This window comes from Salvelinus alpinus, chromosome 20, assembly GCF_045679555.1.
Source record: "Salvelinus alpinus chromosome 20, SLU_Salpinus.1, whole genome shotgun sequence".
In the NCBI taxonomy this organism is placed as follows: domain Eukaryota; kingdom Metazoa; phylum Chordata; class Actinopteri; order Salmoniformes; family Salmonidae; genus Salvelinus; species Salvelinus alpinus.
The window spans coordinates 17,612,410-17,634,449 of NC_092105.1; the positions used below are offsets into that span (position 1 = coordinate 17,612,410).

The 22,040-nt window shown below is 46.6% G+C and overlaps 1 protein-coding gene across 3 annotated transcripts in view; it reads right to left on the reverse strand.

Annotated features, from left to right (window-relative positions):
- Window positions 1-20,621, reverse strand: part of LOC139546388 (target of Nesh-SH3-like) — a 54,322-nt gene extending 33,701 nt beyond the window's left edge. For all 3 annotated transcript variants that reach the window (XM_071354719.1, XM_071354720.1, XM_071354718.1), the window contains exons 1-7: window positions 20,148-20,621; window positions 13,373-13,552; window positions 12,846-12,914; window positions 12,581-12,713; window positions 11,563-11,741; window positions 9,209-9,258; window positions 3,191-3,233 (exon numbers count right to left, since the gene is read on the reverse strand). In XM_071354719.1, coding sequence (XP_071210820.1) covers window positions 3,191-3,233; window positions 9,209-9,258; window positions 11,563-11,741; window positions 12,581-12,713; window positions 12,846-12,914; window positions 13,373-13,552; window positions 20,148-20,235 — 742 coding nt within the window. In that variant the 5' untranslated portion in view covers window positions 20,236-20,621. The remainder of the gene's footprint in view (window positions 1-3,190; window positions 3,234-9,208; window positions 9,259-11,562; window positions 11,742-12,580; window positions 12,714-12,845; window positions 12,915-13,372; window positions 13,553-20,147) is intronic.
- Window positions 20,622-22,040: the final 1,419 nt, after the last annotated feature.

Genomic DNA, 22,040 nt, shown 5'->3' on the forward strand with positions numbered 1-22,040 from the left:
CAGTGTCTGTATGTTACGCCACACGGGACTGTTCCGGGTTTTGTTTGTTCGATCGTTTTATGTAGTCTGTTTCCTGGTTCATGCGTTCTTCACGTTGTATGTAAGTTCGGGTCCAGGTCTGTCTACATTCGTTTATTTGTTTTGTAATTATTCAAGTGTTCGTCGTGTTCTTCAGTTTTGTTTATTAAATCATTATGTATTCACAACCCGCTGCAGTTTGGTCGAATCACTACTCCTCCTCTTCGTATGAAGAGGAGGAGGAAGCCCGTTACAGAATCACCCACCAAACCCGGATCAAGCAGCGGGTTAACGGACAGCGCACGAAACAGGATTTCTGGTCTTGGGAGGAGATCATAGAAGGAAAAGGACCATGGGCGAAGGTTGGAGTTAATCGTCGCTCTGGGGAGGAGCTGGAGGCAGCTCGGAGAGCGGAGGAAACCGGAGAGAGGAACCGGCGTTACGAGGGGACGCTCTAGCACAGAAGCCCGAAAAGCCCGCAAGTACAACCCAAAAATGTATTGGGGGGGCTAAGAGGTAGTGGGTCAAGGGCAGGTAGGAGACCTGCGCCCACTTCTCAGGCTAACCGTGGAGAGCGGGAGTACGGGCAGACACCGTGTTACACAGTAGAGCGCACGGTGTCTCCTGTACGTGTGCATAGCCCGGTGCGGGTTATTCCACCTCCCCGCACTGGTAGGGCTAGATTGAGCATTGAGCCAAGTGCCATGAAGCCGGCTCTACATATCTGGCCACCAGTACGTCTCCTTGGGCCGGCTTACATGGCACCAGCCTTACGCATGGTGTCCCCGGTTCGCCTACATAGCCCGGTGCGGGTTATTCCACCTCCCCGCACTGGTCAGGCGACGGGGAGCATACAACCAGGTAAGGTTGGGCAGGTTCATTGCTCAAGGGAGCCAGTACGCCTACACGGTCCGGTATTTCCGGCGCTAGCTCCCCGCCCCAGCCCAGTACCACCAGTGCCTACACCACGCACCAGGCATCCGGTGCGTTTCCAGAGCCCTGTTCCTCCTTCACGCACTCTCCCTATGGTGCGTGTCTCCAGCCTAGTGCCTCCAGTTCCGGCACCACGCACTAAGCCACCTGTGCGTCTCCAGAGCCCTGTACACACTGTTCCTTCTCCCCGCACTCGCCCTGAGGTGTGTGCCCTCAGCCCGGTACCTCCAGTTCCGGTACCACGCACCAGGCCTATAGTGCGCTTCGAGAGGTCAGTGTGCCCTGTCCCTGCTCCCCGCACTAGCCTTGAAGTGCGTGCCGTCATCCCGGTACCTCCAGTTCCGGCACCACGCACCAGGCCTACTGTGCGCCTCAGCAGGGCAGAGTCGGCCGTCTGCTCAACGCTTTCTGCACTGCCTGTCTGCCCAGCTCCGTCTGAGCCATCTGTCTGCCCAGCGCCGTCTGAGCCATCTGTCTGCCCAGCGCCGTCTGAGCCATCCGTCTGCCCAGCGCCGTCTGAGCCATCCGTCTGCCCAGCGCCTTCTGAGCCATCCGTCTGCCCAGCGCCTTCTGAGCCATCCGTCTGCCCAGCGCCTTCTGAGCCATCTGTCTGCCACGAGCCATTAGAGCCGCCCGTCTGTCCCGAGCCATTAGAGCCGTCCGTCAGTCAGGAGCTGCCAGAGCCGTCCGTCAGTCAGGAGCTGCCAGAGCCGCCAGCCAGTCAGGAGCTGCCAGAGCCGCCAGCCAGTCAGGAGCTGCCAGAGCCGCCAGCCAGTCAGGAGCTGCCAGAGCCGCCAGCCAGTCAGGAGCTGCCAGAGCCGCCAGCCAGTCAGGAGCTGCCAGAGCCGCCAGCCAGTCAGGAGCTGCCAGAGCCGCCAGCCAGTCAGGAGCTGCCCTACAGTCAGGAGCTGCCCTACAGTCAGGAGCTGCCCTACAGTCATGAGCTGCCCTACAGTCATGAGCTGCCCTTCAGTCATGAGCTGCCCTACAGTCATGAGCTGCCCTACAGTCATGAGCGGCCCTACAGTCATGAGCGGCCCTACAGTCATGAGCGGCCCTACAGTGCACTATGTATGAGCTCAGTGTATTACAGTGCAGTATGTATGGGTTCAGTGTATTACAGTGCAGCCACCCAGAACCTCCCCTTGAGTTTTAGGGGTGCGCCCGGAGTTATTCACCTTGAGGGGGGGGTTCTGTCACGTTCCTGACCTGTTTTCTGTTGTTTTGTATGTGTTTGATGGTACAGGGCGTGAGTTATGGGTGGGCAGTCTAGTGTTTTACTGTTTCTATGTTGGTTATGGGTTGCCTGGTATGGCTCTCAATTAGAGGCAGGTGTTTGACGTTGTCTTCTGATTGAGAGTCATATTACAGTGTAGGTTGTTCTCACTGTGTGTTTAGTGGGTGATTATCTCATGTGTCAGTGTCTGTATGTTACGCCACACGGGACTGTTCCGGGTGTTGTTTGTATCGGTTCAGTATATTACAGTGCAGTCTGTTTCCTGGTTCATGCGTTCTTCACGTTGTATGTAAGTATCGGGTTCAGGTCTGTCTACAGTTCAGATTGTATGTGCTCAGTGTAATTATTCAAGTGTCAGTCGTGTTCTGCGGTTCTGTGTATTACAGTGCAGTATGTATTCACAGCCCGCTGCAGTGTATTACAGTCCAGGTTGTATGGGCTCAGTGTAATACAGTGCAGTATGTATGGGTTCAGTGTAATACAGTGCAGTATGTATGGGCTCAGTGTAATACAGTGCAGGTTGTATGGGTTCAGTGTATTACAGTCCAGGTTGTATGTGCTCAGTGTGATACAGTGCAGGTTATATGGGTTCTGTGTATTACAGTGCAGTATGTATGAGCTCAGTATATTACAGCGCAGGTTATATGGCCTGAGTTAAGTACAGTAAGCAGTAAAAAAATGTGATAACAAGTTCAAACAGGTGCCATTAATACAGGTAACGAGTGGAGGACAGAGGAGCCTCTTAAAGAAGAAGTTACAGGTCTGTGAGAGCCAGAAATCTTGCTTGTTTGTAGGTGACCAAATACTTATTTTCCACCATAATTTGCAAATAAATTCATAAAAATTTTCTGGATTTTATTTTCTCATTTTGTCTGTCATAGTTGAAGTGTACCTATGATGAAAATTACAGGCCTCTCTCATCTTTTTAAGTGGGAGAACTTGCACAATTGGTGGCTGACTAAATACTTTTTTGCCCCACTGTATGTCTGTCTGTTGGCTTACCGTGACGAGGAGGGAAGAAGGACAGTGGCATGTTGTCCGTTTTCTGTTAGGAGAGGGAAAGAAAGAGAGAGATGGGGGAAAGAGAGATGGGGCAGAGAGAGAGGGAAGGGGTGGAGACAGCGAGATCTCCATGATACTGTAGGCTATGGTCATTGGACGTGACACAACAATGATAAGATGAAGAGCTACCTACTTCACCTATTTACTTCACTCAATCCAGTCAGTGTCTGTCCATTTTCAATTCAATTCAAGGGGCTTTAATGGCATGGGAAACATGTGTTAACATTGCCAAAGCAAGTGAGGTAGATAATATACAAAAGTTAAATAAACTATAAAAATGAACAGTAAACATTACACTCACAGAAGTTCCAAAAGAATAAAGACATTACAAATGTTATATTATATATATATACAGTGTTGTAACGATGTACAAATAGTTAAAGTACAAAAGGGAAAATAAATAATCATAAATATGGGTTGCATTTACAATGGTGTTTGTTCTTCACTGGTTGACCTTTTCTTGTGGCAACAGGTCACACATATTGCTGCTGTGATGGCCTACTGTGGTATTTCACCAGGTAGATATGGGAGTTTATCAAAATCGGGTTTGTTTTCAAATTCTTTGTGGATCTGTAACGGTCCTGACCTGTTTTATGTTGTTTTTGTATGTGTTTAGGTCAGGGCATGTGTTTTGGGTGGGCAGTCTATGTTATCTGTTTCTATGTTGGTTGTGGTTGCCTGGTATGGCTCTTAATTAGAGGCAGGTGTTTTGCGTTCTCCTCTAATTAAGAGTCATATTTAGGTAGGGTGTTCTCACTGTTTGTTTGTGGGTGATTGTCTCCTGTGTCGTTGAATGTATGTACCATACGGGACTGTTTGGCTGTTCGTTTATTTTGATGTCGTCTGTTTCCTGTCCGTGAGTTTACGTTTAGTTATGTAAGTTTATGTTCAGGTTTCGTCAACGTCGTTTTCTTGTTTTGTATATTTGAAAGTGTTTTGTTTCGTGTTGCCATCGTCGTTAATAATAAAAAGATGGCTTACTTCCCGAATGCTGCATTTTGGTCTGATGATCCTTCTCTCCTCTCCTCGTCCGAGGATGAGGAGAGAGACAGCCCTTACAGAATCACCCACCACGCTAAGACCAAGCGGCAAGGGAATGCTCAACAGAGCAACAAGGACTCCTGGACTTGGGAGGAGATCCTGGATGGTAGAGGACCTTGGGCTCAGCCAGGGGAATATCGCCGTCCCAAGGAGGAGTTGGAAGCAGCGAAGGCTGAGAGGCGCTGGTATGAGGAGGCAGCGCGTCGACGCGGTTGGGAGCCCGTGAGTCAGACCCAAAAATTTCTTGGGGGGGGGCACACGAGGAGTGTGGCAAAGCCGGGTAGGATACCCGAGCCAACTCCCCGTGCTTACCGTGGAGGTAGAAGGCGTCGTACTGGTAAGACACCGTGTTATGCGGTAAAGCGCACGGTGTCCCCAGTACGCGTGCTTAGCCCAGTGCGGGCTATTCCACCTTGCCGCACTGGGAGGGCTAAGTTGGGCATCGAGCTGGATGTCATGAAGCCGGCCCAACGCATCTGGCCACCAGTGCGTCTCCTCGGGCCGGCATACATGGCACCAGCCTTACGAATGGTGTCCCCGGTTTGCCAGTATAGCCCAGTGCGGGCTATTCCACCTCGCCGCACTGGCAGGGCTACGGGCACCATTCAACCTGGTAAGGTTGGGCAGGCTCGATGCTCAAGAGCACGTGTCCTCCTTCACGGTCCGGTATACCCGGTGCCACCTCCATGTACCAGTCCTCCGGTGGCAGCCCCCCGTACCAGGCTGTCTCTCCGGGTTCTCTCTCCAGCTGTTTCCTCCTCTCCAGCGCAGCCAGTGCCTAGACCACGCACCCAGGCTGTCTCTCCTTCTCCTCCCTACAGAGCCGTCCTGCCATGACCAGCCAGAGCTGTCCTGCCATGATCAGCCAGAGCTGTCCTGCCATGATCAGCCAGAGCCGTCCTGCCATGACCAGCCAGAGCCGTCCTGCCATGACCAGCCAGAGCCGTCCTGCCATGACCAGCCAGAGCCGTCCTGCTATGACCTGCCAGAGCCGTCCTGCTATGACCTGCCAGAGCCGTCCTGCTATGACCTGCCAGAGCCGTCCAGCCAGGACCTGCCAGAGCCGTCCAGCCAGGACCTGCCAGAGCCGTCCAGCCAGGACCTGCCAGAGCCGTCCAGCCGGGACCTGCCAGAGCCGTCCAGCCGGGACCTGCCAGAGCCGTCCAGCCGGGACCTGCCAGAGTCCCTCAGCCGGGACCTGCCAGAGTCCCTCAGCCGGGACCTGCCAGAGTCCCTCAGCCGGGACCTGCCGACTCAGCCGGGACCTGCCAGAGTCCCTCAGCCGGGACCTGCCAGAGTCCCTCAGCCGGGACCTGCCAGAGTCCCTCAGCCGGGATCTGCCAGAGTCCCTCAGCCGGGACCTGCCCCTTGTCCCGGTGCTGCCCCTTGTCCCGGTGCTGCCCCTTGTCCCGGTGCTGCCCCTTGTCCCGGTGCTGCCCCTTATCCCGGTGCTGCCCCTTGTCCCGGTGCTGCCCCTTGTCCCGGTGCTGCCCCTTATCCCGGTGCTGGTCCTTATCCTGGTGCTGCCCCTTATCCCGGTGCTGCCCCTTGTCCCGGTGCTGCCCCTTGTCCCGGTGCTGCCCCTTCTCCCGGTGCTGGCCATTCATTTAGGGGATGTTAGTTTTAGGGTGGTCATTGGGAGGGGAAGACAGAAGCGGGGAGTGACTATGGTGGTGTGGGGACAGCGTCCAGAGCCGGAGCCACCACCGTGGTCAACTGCCCACCCAGACCCTCCCCTGGACTTTGTGCTGGTGCGCCCGGCGTTCGCACCTTGAGGGGGGGGTTCTGTAACGGTCCTGACCTGTTTTATGTTGTTTTTGTATGTGTTTAGGTCAGGGCATGTGTTTTGGGTGGGCAGTCTATGTTATCTGTTTCTATGTTGGTTGTGGTTGCCTGGTATGGCTCTTAATTAGAGGCAGGTGTTTTGCGTTCTCCTCTAATTAAGAGTCATATTTAGGTAGGGTGTTCTCACTGTTTGTTTGTGGGTGATTGTCTCCTGTGTCGTTGAATGTATGTACCATACGGGACTGTTTGGCTGTTCGTTTATTTTGATGTCGTCTGTTTCCTGTCCGTGAGTTTACGTTTAGTTATGTAAGTTTATGTTCAGGTTTCGTCAACGTCGTTTTCTTGTTTTGTATATTTGAAAGTGTTTTGTTTCGTGTTGCCATCGTCGTTAATAATAAAAAGATGGCTTACTTCCCGAATGCTGCATTTTGGTCTGATGATCCTTCTCTCCTCTCCTCGTCCGAGGATGAGGAGAGAGACAGCCCTTACAGGATCTGTGTAATCTGAGGGAATTATGTGTCTCTAATGTGGTCATACATTGGGCAGGAGGTTAGGAAGTGCAGCTCAGTTTCCACCTCATTTTGTGGGCAGTGTGCACATAGCCTGTCTTCTCTTGAGAGCTAGGTCTGCCTACGGGAGCCTTTCTCAATAGCAAGGCTATGCTCACTGACGCTGTACATAGTCAAAGCTTTTCTTATGTTTGGGTCAGTCACAGTGGTCAGGTATTCTGCCAGTGTACTCTCTGTTTAGGGACAAATAGCATTCTAGTTTGCTCTGTTTTTTTGTTAATTCTTTCCAATGTGTCAAGTAATTATATTTTTGTTTTCTCATGATTTGGTTGGGTCTAATTGTGTTGCTGTCCTGGGGCTCTGTGGGGTGTGTATGTCTCTCTCATATTCTCTATCCCTGTATCTTCACTCTCTCTTTCTGTTACATGGCCCCTTGCCCTCTTCACTGTGTCTTATCTGTAATCTCTCCGGTGGGAAGCTGGTTATTCCAACTTTCCCTTATGAAGTGCCAGCGTTGAGGCTAATGCTGGTCAGCTGTGCAGTTACATAAGAGTGGGGCCGGGAACAAGTGAAACAACAGAGGAACACAGTCCAGTCACCGAGCACGGCCAGAAACTCAAGGCCAACACTTGTCTTTTCTCTTCTCTACTCTCTTCTCCCCTCCACATCTTTCCAAACTTGTTTTCCTCCAGCTCTGGTTTGATCCTCTCCTCTCCTCTCCTCTCCTCTCCTCTCCTCTCCTCTCCTCTCCTCTCCTCTCCTCTCCTCTCCTCACCACTCCTCACCACTCCTCTGCTCTCTTCAGTAATACATGTGCTAGCTGGCTATGGTCATCGCTACTGGTCTTGGCCAGCTATGGCTAGCTACTTGTTTCGCTATTTCCACTAAGGAGCAGAAGGAAAGAAAGAAGCTCCAGGCATCCTTTATATTACACTGTATACTTACTAAAGACAGACTACAGTACACTACAGACTAGAGCACACTACAGACTAGAGTACACTACAGACTAGAGCACACTACAGACTAGAGCACACTAGAGACTAGAGCACACTACAGACTAGAGCACACTACAGACTAGAGTACACTACAGACTAGAGCACACTACAGACTAGAGCACACTAGAGACTAGAGCACACTACAGACTAGAGCACACTAGAGACTAGAGCACACTACAGACTAGAGTACACTACAGACTAGAGCACACTACAGACTAGAGCACACTAGAGACTAGAGTACACTACAGACTAGAGTACAATACAGATTAGAGCACACTACAGATTAGAGCACACTACAGACTACAGACTAGAGCACACTAGAGACTAGTGTATACTACAGACTAGAGTACACTACAGACTAGAGTACACTAGAGACTAGAGTACACTACAGACTAGAGCACACTACAGACTAGAGTACACTACAGACTAGAGCACACTGCAGACTAGAGTACACTACAGACTAGAGCACACTACAGACTAGAGTACACTACAGACTAGAGTACACTACAGACTACAGCACACTAGAGACTAGAGTACAATAGAGGCTAGAGTACACTACAGACTAGAGTACACTACAGACTAGAGCACACTACAGACTAGAGTACACTAGAGACTAGAGTACACTACAGACTAGAGCACACTACAGACTAGAGTACACTACAGACTAGAGCACACTACAGACTAGAGTAGACTACAGACTAGAGCACACTAGAGACTAGAGCACACTAGAGACTAGAGCACACTACAGACTAGAGCACACTACAGACTAGAGCACACTAGAGACTAGAGTACACTACAGATTAGAGCACACTACAGATTAGAGCACACTACAGACTACAGACTAGAGCACACTACAGACTAGAGTACACTACAGACTAGAGTACACTACAGACTAGAGTACACTACAGACTAGAGCACACTAGAGACTAGAGCACACTAGAGACTAGAGTACACTACAGACTAGAGTACACTACAGACTAGAGCACACTAGAGACTAGAGTACACTAGAGACTAGAGTACACTAGAGACTAGAGTACACTACAGACTAGAGTACACTACAGACTAGAGTACACTACAGACTAGAGTACACTACAGACTAGAGCACACTAGAAACTAGAGTACACTACAGACTAGAGCACACTACAGACTATAGTACACTAGAGACTAGAGTACACTACAGACTAGAGCACACTAGAGACTAGAGTACACTACAGACTAGAGTACACTACAGACTAGAGCACACAACAGAATAGAGTACACTACAGACTAGAGCACACTACAGACTAGAGTACACTAGAGACTAGAGCACACTACAGACTAGAGTACACTACAGAGTAGAGTACACTACAGACTAGAGCACACTACAGACTAGAGTACACTACAGACTAGAGTACACTACAGATTAGAGCACACTACAGACTATAGTACACTACAGACTAGAGCACACTACAGCCTAGAGTACACTACAGACTAGAGTACACTACAGACTAGAGTACACTACAGACTAGAGTACATTACAGACTAGAGTACATTACAAACTTACTAAGGTAAATCACCAACGTTGTACAGAACACTCACCACAGACACAGTGCACATTCTTTAGCAGGAGTAATAAGTGCAGGACGTACCACAGGCGTCAGAGGGGTCCTTGGTCTGAAAGGTTTCTGCATGGCCTTCTCTGAAAATACAACCACAACACAAAAAGAATGAACAGCTGGAACTAATAACACGTTACTAGTACTGGACCGTAAGGAATATATACAGGTGAAGTCTGAAGTTTACATACACTTAGGTTGGAGTCATTAAAACTCGTTTTTCAACCACTCCACATATTTCTTGTTAACAAACTATAGTTTTGGCATGTCAGTTAGGACATCTACTTTGTGCATGACACAAGTCATTTTTCCAACAATTGTTTACAGGCAGATTATTTCACTTATAATTCACTGTATCACAATTCCAGTGGGTCGGAAGTTTACGTACACTAAGTTGACTGTGCATTAAACAGCTTGGAAAATTCCAGAAAATGATGTCATGGCTTTAGAAGCTTCTGATAGGCTAATTGACATAATTTGAGTCAATTGGAGGTGTACCTGTGGATGTATTTCAAGGCTTACCTTCAAACTCAGTGCCTCTTTGGCATCTTTGGGATGCCTCTTTGACATCATGGGAAAATCAAAAGAAATCAGCCAAGACCTCAGAAAAAGAATTGTAGACCTCCACAAGTCTGGTTCATCCTTGTTAGCAATTTCCAAACGCCTGAAGGTACCACGTTCATCTGTACAAACAATAGTACACAAGTATAAACACCATGGGACCACGCAGCCATCATACCGCTCAGGAAGGAGACGCATTCTGTCTCCTAGAGATGAACGTACTTTGGTGCGAAAAGTGCAAATCAATCCCGGAACAACAGCAAAGGACCTTGTGAAGATGCTGGAGGAAACAGGTACAAAAGTATCTATATCCACAGTAAAACAAGTCTTATATCGACATAACCTGAAAGGCCGCTCATCAAGGAAGAAGCCACTGCTCCAAAACCGCCATAAAAAAGCCAGACTACGGTTTGCAACTGCACATGGGGACAAAGATCGTACCTTTTGGAGAAATGTCCTCTGGTCTGATGAAACAAAAATAGAACTGTTTGGCCATAATGACCATCGTTATGTTTGGTGGAAAAAGGGGGAAGCTTGTAAGCTGAAGAACACCATCCCAACCGTGAAGCACGGGGGTGGCAGCATCATGTTGTGGGGGTGCTTTGCTGCAGGAGGGACTAGTGCACTTCACAAAATGGATGGCATCATGAGGCAGGAAAATTATGTGGATATACTGAAGCAACATCTCAAGACATCAGTCAGGAAAATAAAGCTTGGTCGCAAATGGGTCTTCCAAATGGACAATGACCCCAAGCATACTTCCAAAGTTGTGGAAAAAGGACTTAAGGACAACAAAGTCAAGGTATTGGAGTGGCCATCACAAAGCCCTGACCTCAATCCCATAGAAAATTTGTGGGCAGAACTGAAAAAGCGTGTGCGAGCAAGGAGAACAACAAACCTGACTCAGTTACACCAGCTCTGTCAGGAGGAATAGGCCAAAATTCACCCAACTTATTGTGGGAAGCATGTGGAAGGCTACCTGAAACATTTGACCAAAGTTAAACAATTTAAAGGCAATGCTACCAAATACTAATTGAGTGTATGTAAACTTCTGACCCACTGGGAATGTGATGAAAGAAATAAAAGCTGAAATAAATCATTCTCTCTACTATTATTCTGACATTTCACAATCTTACAATAAAGTTCTGATCCTAACTGACCTAAGACAGGGAATTTTTACTAGGATTAAATGTCAGGAATTGTGAAAATCTGAGTTGAAATGTATTTGGCTAAGGTATTGGAGTGGCCATCACAAAGCCCTGACCTAAATCCTATAGAAAATTTGTGGGCAGAACTGAAAAAGCGTGTGCGAGCAAGGAGGCCTACAAACCTGATTCAGTTACACCAGCTCTGTCAGGAGGAATGGGCCAAAATTCACCCAACTTATTGTGGGGAACTTGTGGAAGTCTACCCAAAACGTTTGACCCAAGTTAAACAATTTAAAGGAAATGTTACCAAATACTAATTGACTGTATGTAAACTTCTGACCCACTGGGAATGAGATGAAAGAAAACAAAGCTGAAATAAATAATTCTCTCTACTATTATTCTGACATTTCACATTCTTAAAATAAAGTAGTGATCCTAACTGATCTAAGACAAGGAATTTTTACTTGGATTAAATGTCAGTAATTGTGAAAAACTGAGTTTAAATGCATTTGGCTGAGGTGTATGTAAACTTCCAACTTCAACTGTATGTAAAAACAGGTGATATGTGTAAGATACTGACAGACTCAGTGCTGCATCCATTTTTGGATGTGTTTGAAGGGGGAATGATTTGAGCGATGCACCATGGAAGGAAAGAGACGAAGTGTTTAGGTGACCTACCTATGTTGGTGTTGTGGATAACTGGCTTGCTCCACACTCCGCTGCGTTCCTCGTTGTTGGGTCGGACACCAAACTCGTAGGCCGTGTTGGGCTTCAGGTTATCGATGACCATGTCGCTGGCGGGGCAGGTCTGTTGAGTCCACTTCCTGTTCCTCTCACGGTAACGCACCGTGTAGTGCCTGGGTCAACACAGATAGAACACAACATTGTTCATTATCACACATTTTCATCAGTAGTATTATAACATTGTGTATTGTGTGGTGACTATGTCAACAAACATAGAATGTAATAGAAATGTCAGACATTGTGTAGTAACATGGATACTACAACATTGATGACACAGTTTCTAGGGACTCATTTGTAACACAATGGCTTGTTATTAAGCTGTGACAGCTGTCTGTTCACCATTTTGTGACAGTGACAGCTGTGAATGCAGAGCTGTAAGTTCTAGTTTCCTGGTTGAGATGTGTTGTGCAGGCCGTGGTCGTGTGCGACATTCAAGTGTTGGGTGGGCAGAGCAGGTTGAGGTCAAGCTTTCCAATGGGTTTTCCAAAGCTCAGTAGAGAGAAGAGGGGAAGTTTAGAGAGGTACATTTGGTTGATGTGTAGGATGAGTATCACTGCACCACGACTAAACACCTGTGCCCTCGCCCCACTGCCTCCCTGGCGGAACAATGTGTTGCAGTTATACCACATTTTTTATGCTGTCTGTTGTGTATGACATACTGTAAGTGTCAGTTTGAGTGAAATAGGTCTTTGTTTTTCTCAAACTGTGAAAATAATCTCCTTAGTGTGGTGGGACCCACTGTGTGCTTTTTGGCCCATCTGAGTACCCTTACTGCACTGTGTCTCTATGGACAGAGAGCAGCATGGCGAACCAGTACTGGAACGGGAACAACATGAACCTTTGTAGATGGGTTGGGACATGAGCTGTGTACCCGTAACCCCCTCACTGGCTCACTCTGCTGAGCGTGCATGTTTGTGCGTCCTTACGTGTGTGTTGGTGTACTTTAACTCACCCGTCCTCCAGGCAGTCGTTCATGATGTCCCCCTCGTAGGGCGTCTTGAGGAAGGTCCCCCAGGACAGCAGCACCGAGGTGGGGGTCACGGACCCAATCACCAGGTGCAGTGGCTTCTCCAGGTTCACCTTGCCTGGGGAGTCACAGGGGTCAGAGTTCAAAGGTCAACCTCATCAGATGCAAAGCAATGGGTATAAATAAGAAAAGAGTCAATGTAATCTATCAAATGATTACTGGTAACACAGAGTTGGTGCACGTGCAGTACCTGTGCACTGTTTCTTCACATTGTTAACTGGGACGGGCTGGACAGCAATCAGGTACTTGGGCTCGGCATCTGGAAGAGAGATTCAGGGTTTAGCACTGCTAGCAGAAGAAAGGTTGCTAATGAATGTCTCTGAAGTGGTTCGCTCCATAGCGTTGAGTGTGCGTGTTCTCATATGTTACCTGACTGAACATTTAGGACAGGACATGCTGTCTTGAAAAGGAGGCTTGAGGGTGAGGTGTGCGTGTGCGTGTGCGTGTGTGTGTGTGTGTGTGTGTGTGTGTGTGTGTGTGTGTGTGTGTGTGTGTGTGTGCGAGCATCTACATGTGTCTAGGAATGTGTGTTGTACGGATGTTGGATGAGTCAAAGTGAGTCTGCACAGATGTGTCCTTTGTCAGTGATGCATAGAATCAAACCATGACTAAAACGTGAAGATAAAACACGTGTGCCAGAGCAATCTACCACAGTTCATGGGGCATAATCATGCAATCATACATTACATACCAAACACACACACACAAACGCCTCACCGATCTCGGTCTCGTAGGGCAGTCCGTTCTCTGGGAGTTGGATGAACTGCTTAGAGAACATGCTGCTGCCGTAGCCCAGGATGTAGCCCTCCAGCTTGGTGTCAGCGTTGGGACGTACAAACTTCATCACGATGGTGTCGCCTGTAGCATTGATCCTCACCTTCATGTTCTGACGTCTCACTGGGGGCAGAAGAGAGCATACAGTAGTCAGCATGGTGCGCACACACACACACATGCCCCCCCCCCCCCTTCTCCGGGGGTAGGCCGTCATTGTAAATAAGAATTTGTTCTTATTTGACTTGCCTAGTTAAATAAAGGTTAAATTAAAATAATTATAAATATATAAATTACTGGTAGTAAACAGGGACTGAAGCTAGGAGTGTTAATTGGGTGAGAGACCTTTGGCCAGGTCTGTGTTGGGTATGAGACGGAATGGAAGGATACAAAGTTCCTGCTCCGTTAACTTGTGAAGGTAAACGCAAAAACAGACAGAAGTAAACCAAAGGTCAGAATGATCAAATATGTCACTCGTTTCAGGAAACTAGCCGTATGTCGCACGTCACAGAAGAGGCATTTGAACATGTTCTGTTCTGGAACATGTGAACTTCCTGTGCCTTAAAAACAAACTTGTATATCTGAAAATACAAAGATTTGTTTTATTTTATTATGATCCTCGTTGGTTTAGCCATGGAAAAAGTCAGGAACCTTCCTGCTAGTCATGATTGGCTGAGATAATTGATGGGCTGGACACGCCGAGAGATGAGTTCGGATTGGTCTGCCATGCAGCACGCTTCTATCTATAACATGAGCTGCTCAGTATGTGTAGGTAATCATTTCTAACACAGCTTTTTTGAAAGATACCACGAAGAACTGCAAAAGTGTTGCAAATGCTTTGAATCAGACGATAAGGAAATCCCTTCCCTTCCCCCACCGATTGCTCAGTTTGGCCGGGCGGCCAGCTCTAGGAAAAGACTTGGTGGTTCCAAACTTCTTCCATTTAAGAATGGTGGAGGCCACTGTGTTCTTGGGGACCTTCAATGCTGCAGACATTTTTTGGTACCCTTCCCCAGATCTGTGCCTCGACACAATCCTGTCTCGGAACTTTACGGACAATTCCTTCAACGTCATGGCTTGGTTTTTGCTCTGACATGCACTGTCAACTGTCGGATCTTATATAGACAGGTGTGTGCCTTTCCAAATCATGTCCTATTAATGGAATTTGCCACAGGTGGACTCTGATGATCAATGGAAGCAGGATTTACCTGAGCTCAATTTTGAGTCTCATAGTAAAGGGTCTGAATACTTATGTAAATAAGTTATTTTTATTTATTTTTTTTAATACATTTGCAAAAAAATCTAAAAACCTGTTTTCGCTTTGTCATTATGGGTTTTGTGTGTAGATTGCTGAGGAAATTGTTTTATTTAATCCATTTTAGAGTAAGGCTGTAACATAACAAAATGTGGAAAAAGACAAGGGGTCTGAATACATTCTGGAGGCAGTGTAAGATTGAATCGAGCGAGTCGGTCACGTATTTTACTTAATTATACAGGATGTGCATTTTGCAAACTGCAATGAGATATCTAAGGGCAAACTAAATAGTTAAGTTGAAATTGTGGAACATGCTTTTGAAAAAATAAATATTCACACACTGCCAGCAGCCGCCAGAGACAAAGAGGTTGGCCAGAAATGAGGGGAAACCATGGTTTTGATAAATAGCCTCAAGCTTTGCCAACTGTGTGTTTTCTATCAAAACTGCATTTGTTTTTTTTCTCCTCAATATTTCAGATCAAACAATGAGGGATTGGCTTTTGCTTTGGCTCCAAGGAGAGGGGTTTCCAACTCCAAAACAAGCAAACATTGTCTCAGTCACCTAAGAACCCGGTCCAACCCCCAACAGTTTGGCCGTTCTACACCAGGGACTATTAGGCTTATCTGTATTTCCAGTTTGAAATGACTGGATGTTTATAAATGGACAGTCATTACTCCAATCATCTACAGTCGCTTCAGAGGGTTTTCATACCTCTTGACTTATTCCACAATTGTTGTGTTACAGTCTGAATTAAAATAAAAGCTGTTCACAGCCAAGCCACAAGAACAGATGAGACTAGAAAGGAATATTAGCCAACAACAACACAGATAAGGAAGAGAATTTTGTTATCGTCTTGGATACAGGCAGTGAGGATTAAGAATGACGGATTATCATCTTTAAGTTCCAACATCTCCAACGTAACAGAATGTTCAAACTGACCAAAGCTTTGTCACTGTTACCACGGACTTACAGCTTGAGGACCATATTCATCTTCACAACAAACACACGCACACTCACACAAACACCTAGGCTTGTACTGAGGGCAGCAGACCTGTAGATAGCCATCTGTAATCATGGACCTGACCTTACCAGCAACCTGTTATATGTAACGAATAAATACTTCAGTTGAATGTACCAATTGACTGTTTGACCCTGATGGACCTCATGGATAGGACATGCCTTTGACAATCTAGGGCCACAATTACTAAGCATTTGCACCAAGTAAAAAGCTCACACCTATAGCAACAACTTGTTACTAAACAATTGTGTTACCATATATGTTACTACACAGGTATGAGAGAAATGTCATGTGAAATGTTTAGATAAAACCATTGAGATAGCTAATTGGCTCTTCATCTGAGAAAATGTAGTCCACATGTTGTGACAGGGACACAGTGTGTGCAGTGTGCTCCATACTCTGTTCCAGGTCTCAGCAGCTACGCACACTTATTTAATTATGCAATAGATCAATAAATCATATATTCTTTCATAAATGTCATCTGAATGTTATTAGAAGGTGATAACCAATGCAAATTTCCCACATAGCTGCAGTATTCATCCGAGTGGTTACTAAGAAGGAAGATCAGATGTTTTGTTTTTATGGAGGAGAGCTCTGCCTATCACCATGTTATCATGGGGTTTACTACAGCAACTTTCTCCACTCGCACACTTCAACAAATATCAGAGAAACGACACAATCCTAAAAATAATACAATCCTTTCTTGATCAAGAGATGAAACCTCCACCTCATACTGATAGTGAATCACCACAAAAATGGACCAGACAATCCATCAGCACACTTGACAAGACACAATAAACCCTCCCACTCTGATCCCACTGTATTCCTCTATGGCTGGATCATAGAGCCTCCCTTAGACTGAAGACACTGAGCAGAAACATTGACTTGAGACGACTGGGCTTCACAACGGCCATCCCGGCTCATCACTGGTGATGGATGGTCCTCTGGGAAAGGGAGGAGGTCATTCGTTTTGTCAGTGGTTGAGCTCAGTGCTCTTGCAGAAATTCAAATTTACTCTATGTGTGTGTGTGTGTGTGTGTGTGTGTGTGTGTGTGTGTGTGTGTGTGTGTGTGTGTGTGTGTGTGTGTGTGTGTGTGTGTGTGTGTGTGTGTGTGTGTGTGTGTGTGTGTGTGTGTGTGTGTGTGTGTGCCAAACTAGGTCCTCTTGGCAGCTTGTTTTGTATTCTTAGTCTTTGGATTCCTCCTCCCTCATGTCCTTCTATACTTGTTCTTCTCCTTCCTCTGTTTGAAGGGACATTGACTACTATGATCCCACTGTATGCACATACAATACATAAAACACACACATTCACACACTACTGGGCAGGTTTTGTGTTTTAGGGGCTGTGTGGCTCTAGTCTAGTTGAAGACTGTGGGGCTCTTTAACTTTAGTCTAGTTGAAGACTGTGGGGCTCTTTAACTTTAGTCTAGTTGAAGACTGTGGGGCTCCGTGGCTGTAGTTGATTTTATGTAGCTCTGCTTGTGTTTGGCTCTCAGGTTTTCATCCTGGGAATGAGAAGGTGAAGAGCTGGGGAAGAAGGGTTCCGCCTCAGAACAAAAAGAGCGAGGCCTCACCTACAGTATCACATAACTCCAATGGAGGACAGGGGAGGGGGTGGGGCTTGATAAGCTTTAGGGGGCTTTACACCACTGCACCACACCTTTGGCCATGGGCCAGCCCAGCCATGCTCCAGGTTCTCAGGGAGGAGAGCTTTACCTCACAGCCCAGCTAGAGAGAGCCGTGCCTGGGCTAACACTCCCACACTATCATCTGCACTGGTCTCCCTGATCTCATACTATATCTCCCACATCTGATCTGATCTCATACTATATCTCCCACATCTGATCTGATCTCATACTATATCTCCACCATCTGATCTGATCTCATACTATATCTCCCATGTCTGATCTGATCTCATACTATATCTCCCACATCTCATCTCATACTATATCTCCACCATCTGATCTGATCTCATACTATATCTCCCATGTCTGATCTGATCTCATACTATATCTCCCACATCTGATCTGATCTCATACTATATCTCCAACATCTGATCTGATCTCATACTATATCTCCCATGTCTGATCTGATCTCATACTATATCTCCCACATCTGATCTGATCTCATACTATATCTCCAACATCTGATCTGATCTCATACTATATCTCCCACGTCTGATCTGATCTCATACTATATCTCCCACATCTGATCTGATCTCATACTATATCTCCCACATCTGATCTGATCTCATACTATATCTCCCACATCTGGCTCAACTACAGCTGTTTTCTCCGGTGGCAAAAATATTTTTCTCTTTTCCCAAATCTCCCTTCCTTCGTCTCCCTCCATTGCTCTCCAATCATCCCTCCATCTGTCTAGCTATCTCTCATCAATCCCTCCATCTGTTTAGCCCTCTCTCAGCCATCCCTCCATCTATCCAGCCCTCTCTCAGCCATCTCTCCATCTGTATAGCTATCCCTCAGCCATCCCTCCATCTGTCTAGCCCTCTCTCATCAATCCCTCCATCTGTGCAGCCCTCTCTCATCCATCCCTCTATCTTTCTAGCTCTCTTATCCATCCCTCCATCCCTCAGGCTGTAAGAGCACATACAACTGAAAAATTAAAGGAGAGTCGCACACTGTAGGAGCTCAGATGCAAGAATTTAATACCATCGTTTCAACAGCCATGCTGTCTTCATCAGTATTTAATACACCTAACATGCACAAAGAGATATAAAGTGCATCAACAACATGGCACATTGCAAAAAGGACCAAACTGCCACAACCCTGACCTGTAACCTGGAAACACTTTCATTTGTAAAGAATGGACACTATTAGTAGGAGTTAACCTCTCTTACCCTCGCCTGCCCACCTTGTTTCACGGAAATAGGACAAACTCACGTGGCTCTTAAAAAATCCAGCACAAGCACAATTTTGGACATGGCCAGTTGTGAATAGTGAACACCTTGGAACACCTTGCTCCCGGTCAACTAAAGACAGTCCATGGATTTTCACCATGATGTACAGTAGGCCTACAGAAGACACAGAGTACTGTATTCTACTGTGTACCTATAGGACAAACTTTATCTCTCAATTGAGTGCATGTGTCTAGGCACACACTTACAGAACCACTAGCTTTTCAGGCAATATGGGGCAAGGCAACGGCGACCTGTGGTTGTCACGGCAACATATGCAGGGCAGCACGTTTCGGCTGCCATGTGATAACAGTCAAATGCAATAACACATGATACATTAACAACCACATCACATGCCATCGAACATACAGTATGATTTAGCAATAAGGCCCAAGGGGGTGTGGTATATGGCCAATATACCACAGCTAAGGGCTGTTCTGAAGCACGACGCAATGCGGAGTGCCAGGATACAGCCCTTAGTCGCGGTATATTGGTCATATATCACAAACCCCCGAGGTGCCTTATTGCTGTTATAAACTGGTTACCAACGTAATTAGAGCAGTAAAAAAAATATGTTTTGTAATACCCATGGTATACGGTCTGTTATACCATGGCAGTCAGCCAATCAGAATTCAAGGCTCAAACCACCCAGTTTCTAATAACAATTGCATAGCATTAATCATAGTGTACATAGACCACGACCACAACCACGTAGTGTGAAGTACACAGACTGTTTTGGAGCATGGTCTCAGTGGACATAGTCTCAGCGTATGCATTACGATAACAGTCATATTCCAGATTTAGATTCAACACTGAAATAATGGGGCGGCAGGTAGCCTAGTGGTAAGAGCGTTGGGCCAGTAACTGAAAGGTTGCTGGATCGAATCCCCGGGCTGATGAGGTAAAAATCTGTCGTTCTACCCCTGAACAAGGCAGTTAACCCACTGTTCCTAGGCTGTCATTGTAAATAAGAAGTTATTCTTAACTGACTTGCCTAGTTAAATTAAAGGATAAAAAAATCATGTCTAGCAATATTATATGAACCCATAATCACTACAGGATCCATACAAGTTGTAGGTTGATAATTAGCCCTATCTGATGATTATAAAATACCAGTCTCCAATTTGGTCCAACAATTCTACATGAAACTGAGCGGTCAGCATCATAAAATGTAATGTGATCATAGTATGGGGTGTCCACATTTCATTCACCTGCATGTATACATGCGTTTCATTTCATTTACATCATCTGAGGCTAACTGTCGTCGTGACAGGCAAGACAGAATTCCAATAAAAAAGGCCTATATTCATGCTATTTGGTGTACAGTCAACCCGTGGTCAGGAAACATTGGATAGCTGCAGGCTGTGCGCTCTATTTCACCAGTTCTTATTAAAGTCCTGTCATTTTCATTGTTTTGTATCTGCATGCTTCAGTTTAGTGCAAGTCAAGCAATTCAAATACGGTTGTATTGATCAGGAGTCAACTGTAAGGGTTCATCATGGCCATGATGGTGATGCAGATGTCACCTACCTCTGCTTCTCCGAGCCGTGGACGAGCTGGCCAGCGCCATCCCAACGATGAAGAGGAGGAAGAGGAGGAAGGTGTGTGAACGCTGCATGGTTGTAGCTGATCTGCAGAGGTCTCAGGTAAAAAGGACTGGCTGGTGGGTCTCACTAGATACACGTGACTTGTGTAGATCTGCTCTGGTGCTCCACTAAAGGATCTCAGTTCAGGACTAAGAGGAGGACTAAGGTGAGCCACTGGACTATAGTACTGGAGAATTTCAGTGTAAATATCCACCAGCTCCGGACTAGCTCACAGACTGAGCCTGGTATACGACTAGAACAGTAGAACTAGAACAATAAAGTAATTCTCTTAGGTCTGTGTGACTATGAGAACTGTCTCTGGTGGCTGGACTACTTCCCTGAGCTGGTGGGTCTCAGGACTAGTGCAGCACACTGGACAGGCTCTGTCTGGGGCTGAAGGGCTGGTTGCTCTGGGGCTCTATGCTGTGCTCTGGGATCCAGGGAGACCAGTCTGCAGCATATATACATACAGAGGGAGGGGACACAGGGAGGCAAACACACCCCCTTTCTTTTTTCTCACTCTCCCACAGAGAACAGAGCTCTTTTACTTGCTGTCACACTCTCTCTCAGTCTCTCTCTCAGTCTCTCTCTCAGTCTCTCTCTCAGTGTCTCTCTCTCAGTCTCTCTCTCAGTGTCTCTCTCTCTCTCTCAGTCTCTCTCTCTCTCTCTCTATCTCTCTCTCTCTCTCTCTCTCTCTCTCTCTCTGATTTTTCATTGCATTTATTCTCTATTTCTCCCTTTCCTTTCTTTGTTACCCTCCTTCTTTTTCTTTCACTCTCTCATCTCTCTCTCATCCCTCTCTCATTCCTCTCTCATCCCTCTCTCATCCCTCTCTCATCCCTCTCTCATTCCTCTCTCATTCCTCTCTCACACAATCTCAACTCATTCTACTGTGCCAAACCCCAAAACACGCCACCAACACTACATGCCTACTATGAGCCCCCAAACATGTCACCCACCCATCACAAACACGTGCTGGTATATTAGTGCTGCACCATAAAGTGCCTTTTAACTGTAGATTCATCCATCAATGTTTATCACCATTGGGCACAGTGAGTGTGTGGTAACGTGCGTGGTAACGTGAGTGTGTGCTTGCGTACATACTTGGGCACATGTGCGGGTGTGTATGCGCATGTGATTGAGTGTGTGCATGTGTGTGCCTGTCTGGGTCCAGACTGCCAGCAGTCAGTCGTCCAGCAAAGTTCTGCCAGAACCAGGCCTCTGGGATGGGGTTTGTTACCAGGAGCTCCGCCCCTCTGGCACTGAGATTCCATCCCACATGCCATCACACGAGACATGAACTAGGCTTGGGCAGAGGGGGCGGGTCTATTCAAACAGGAAGTCCCTAAGCACTGTCATATTCCAGGACACAGGCTTCGTTCTCCAATATCCATATAAAGGTATGTGTTATGGTGCTACAGAGTCAATATTCACATAAAGATATCCCACTGGGCACACACTGGTTGAATTAACGTTGATTGAAATGACGTTGAACCAATGTGGAATACGCATTGAATTGACATCTGTGCCCAGTGGGACGTGTTATGGTGCAACAGACTGCTTTCCTTTAAATGTTATAATTCAGAGCTTATAAATGAGGAACAACTATATCTGGAACAAAATAGGAAAATACACAATGTCTTTGTTAATTTGCATTAGACATCAAGGACTAAGGACTTAGTCAGATCACAACATGGCTATAATTAAGGTTGTAAAAATGTTGATTCTTTGTCTCTTTGTCCTGTTCAGTAAGCCAGCCATAGACTGGTGTGTCAGGGTTTATCTGAGGGCTGAGTGTTAAGTGGACATACAGAGGTGCCAGGTCCAGAAGTCGACA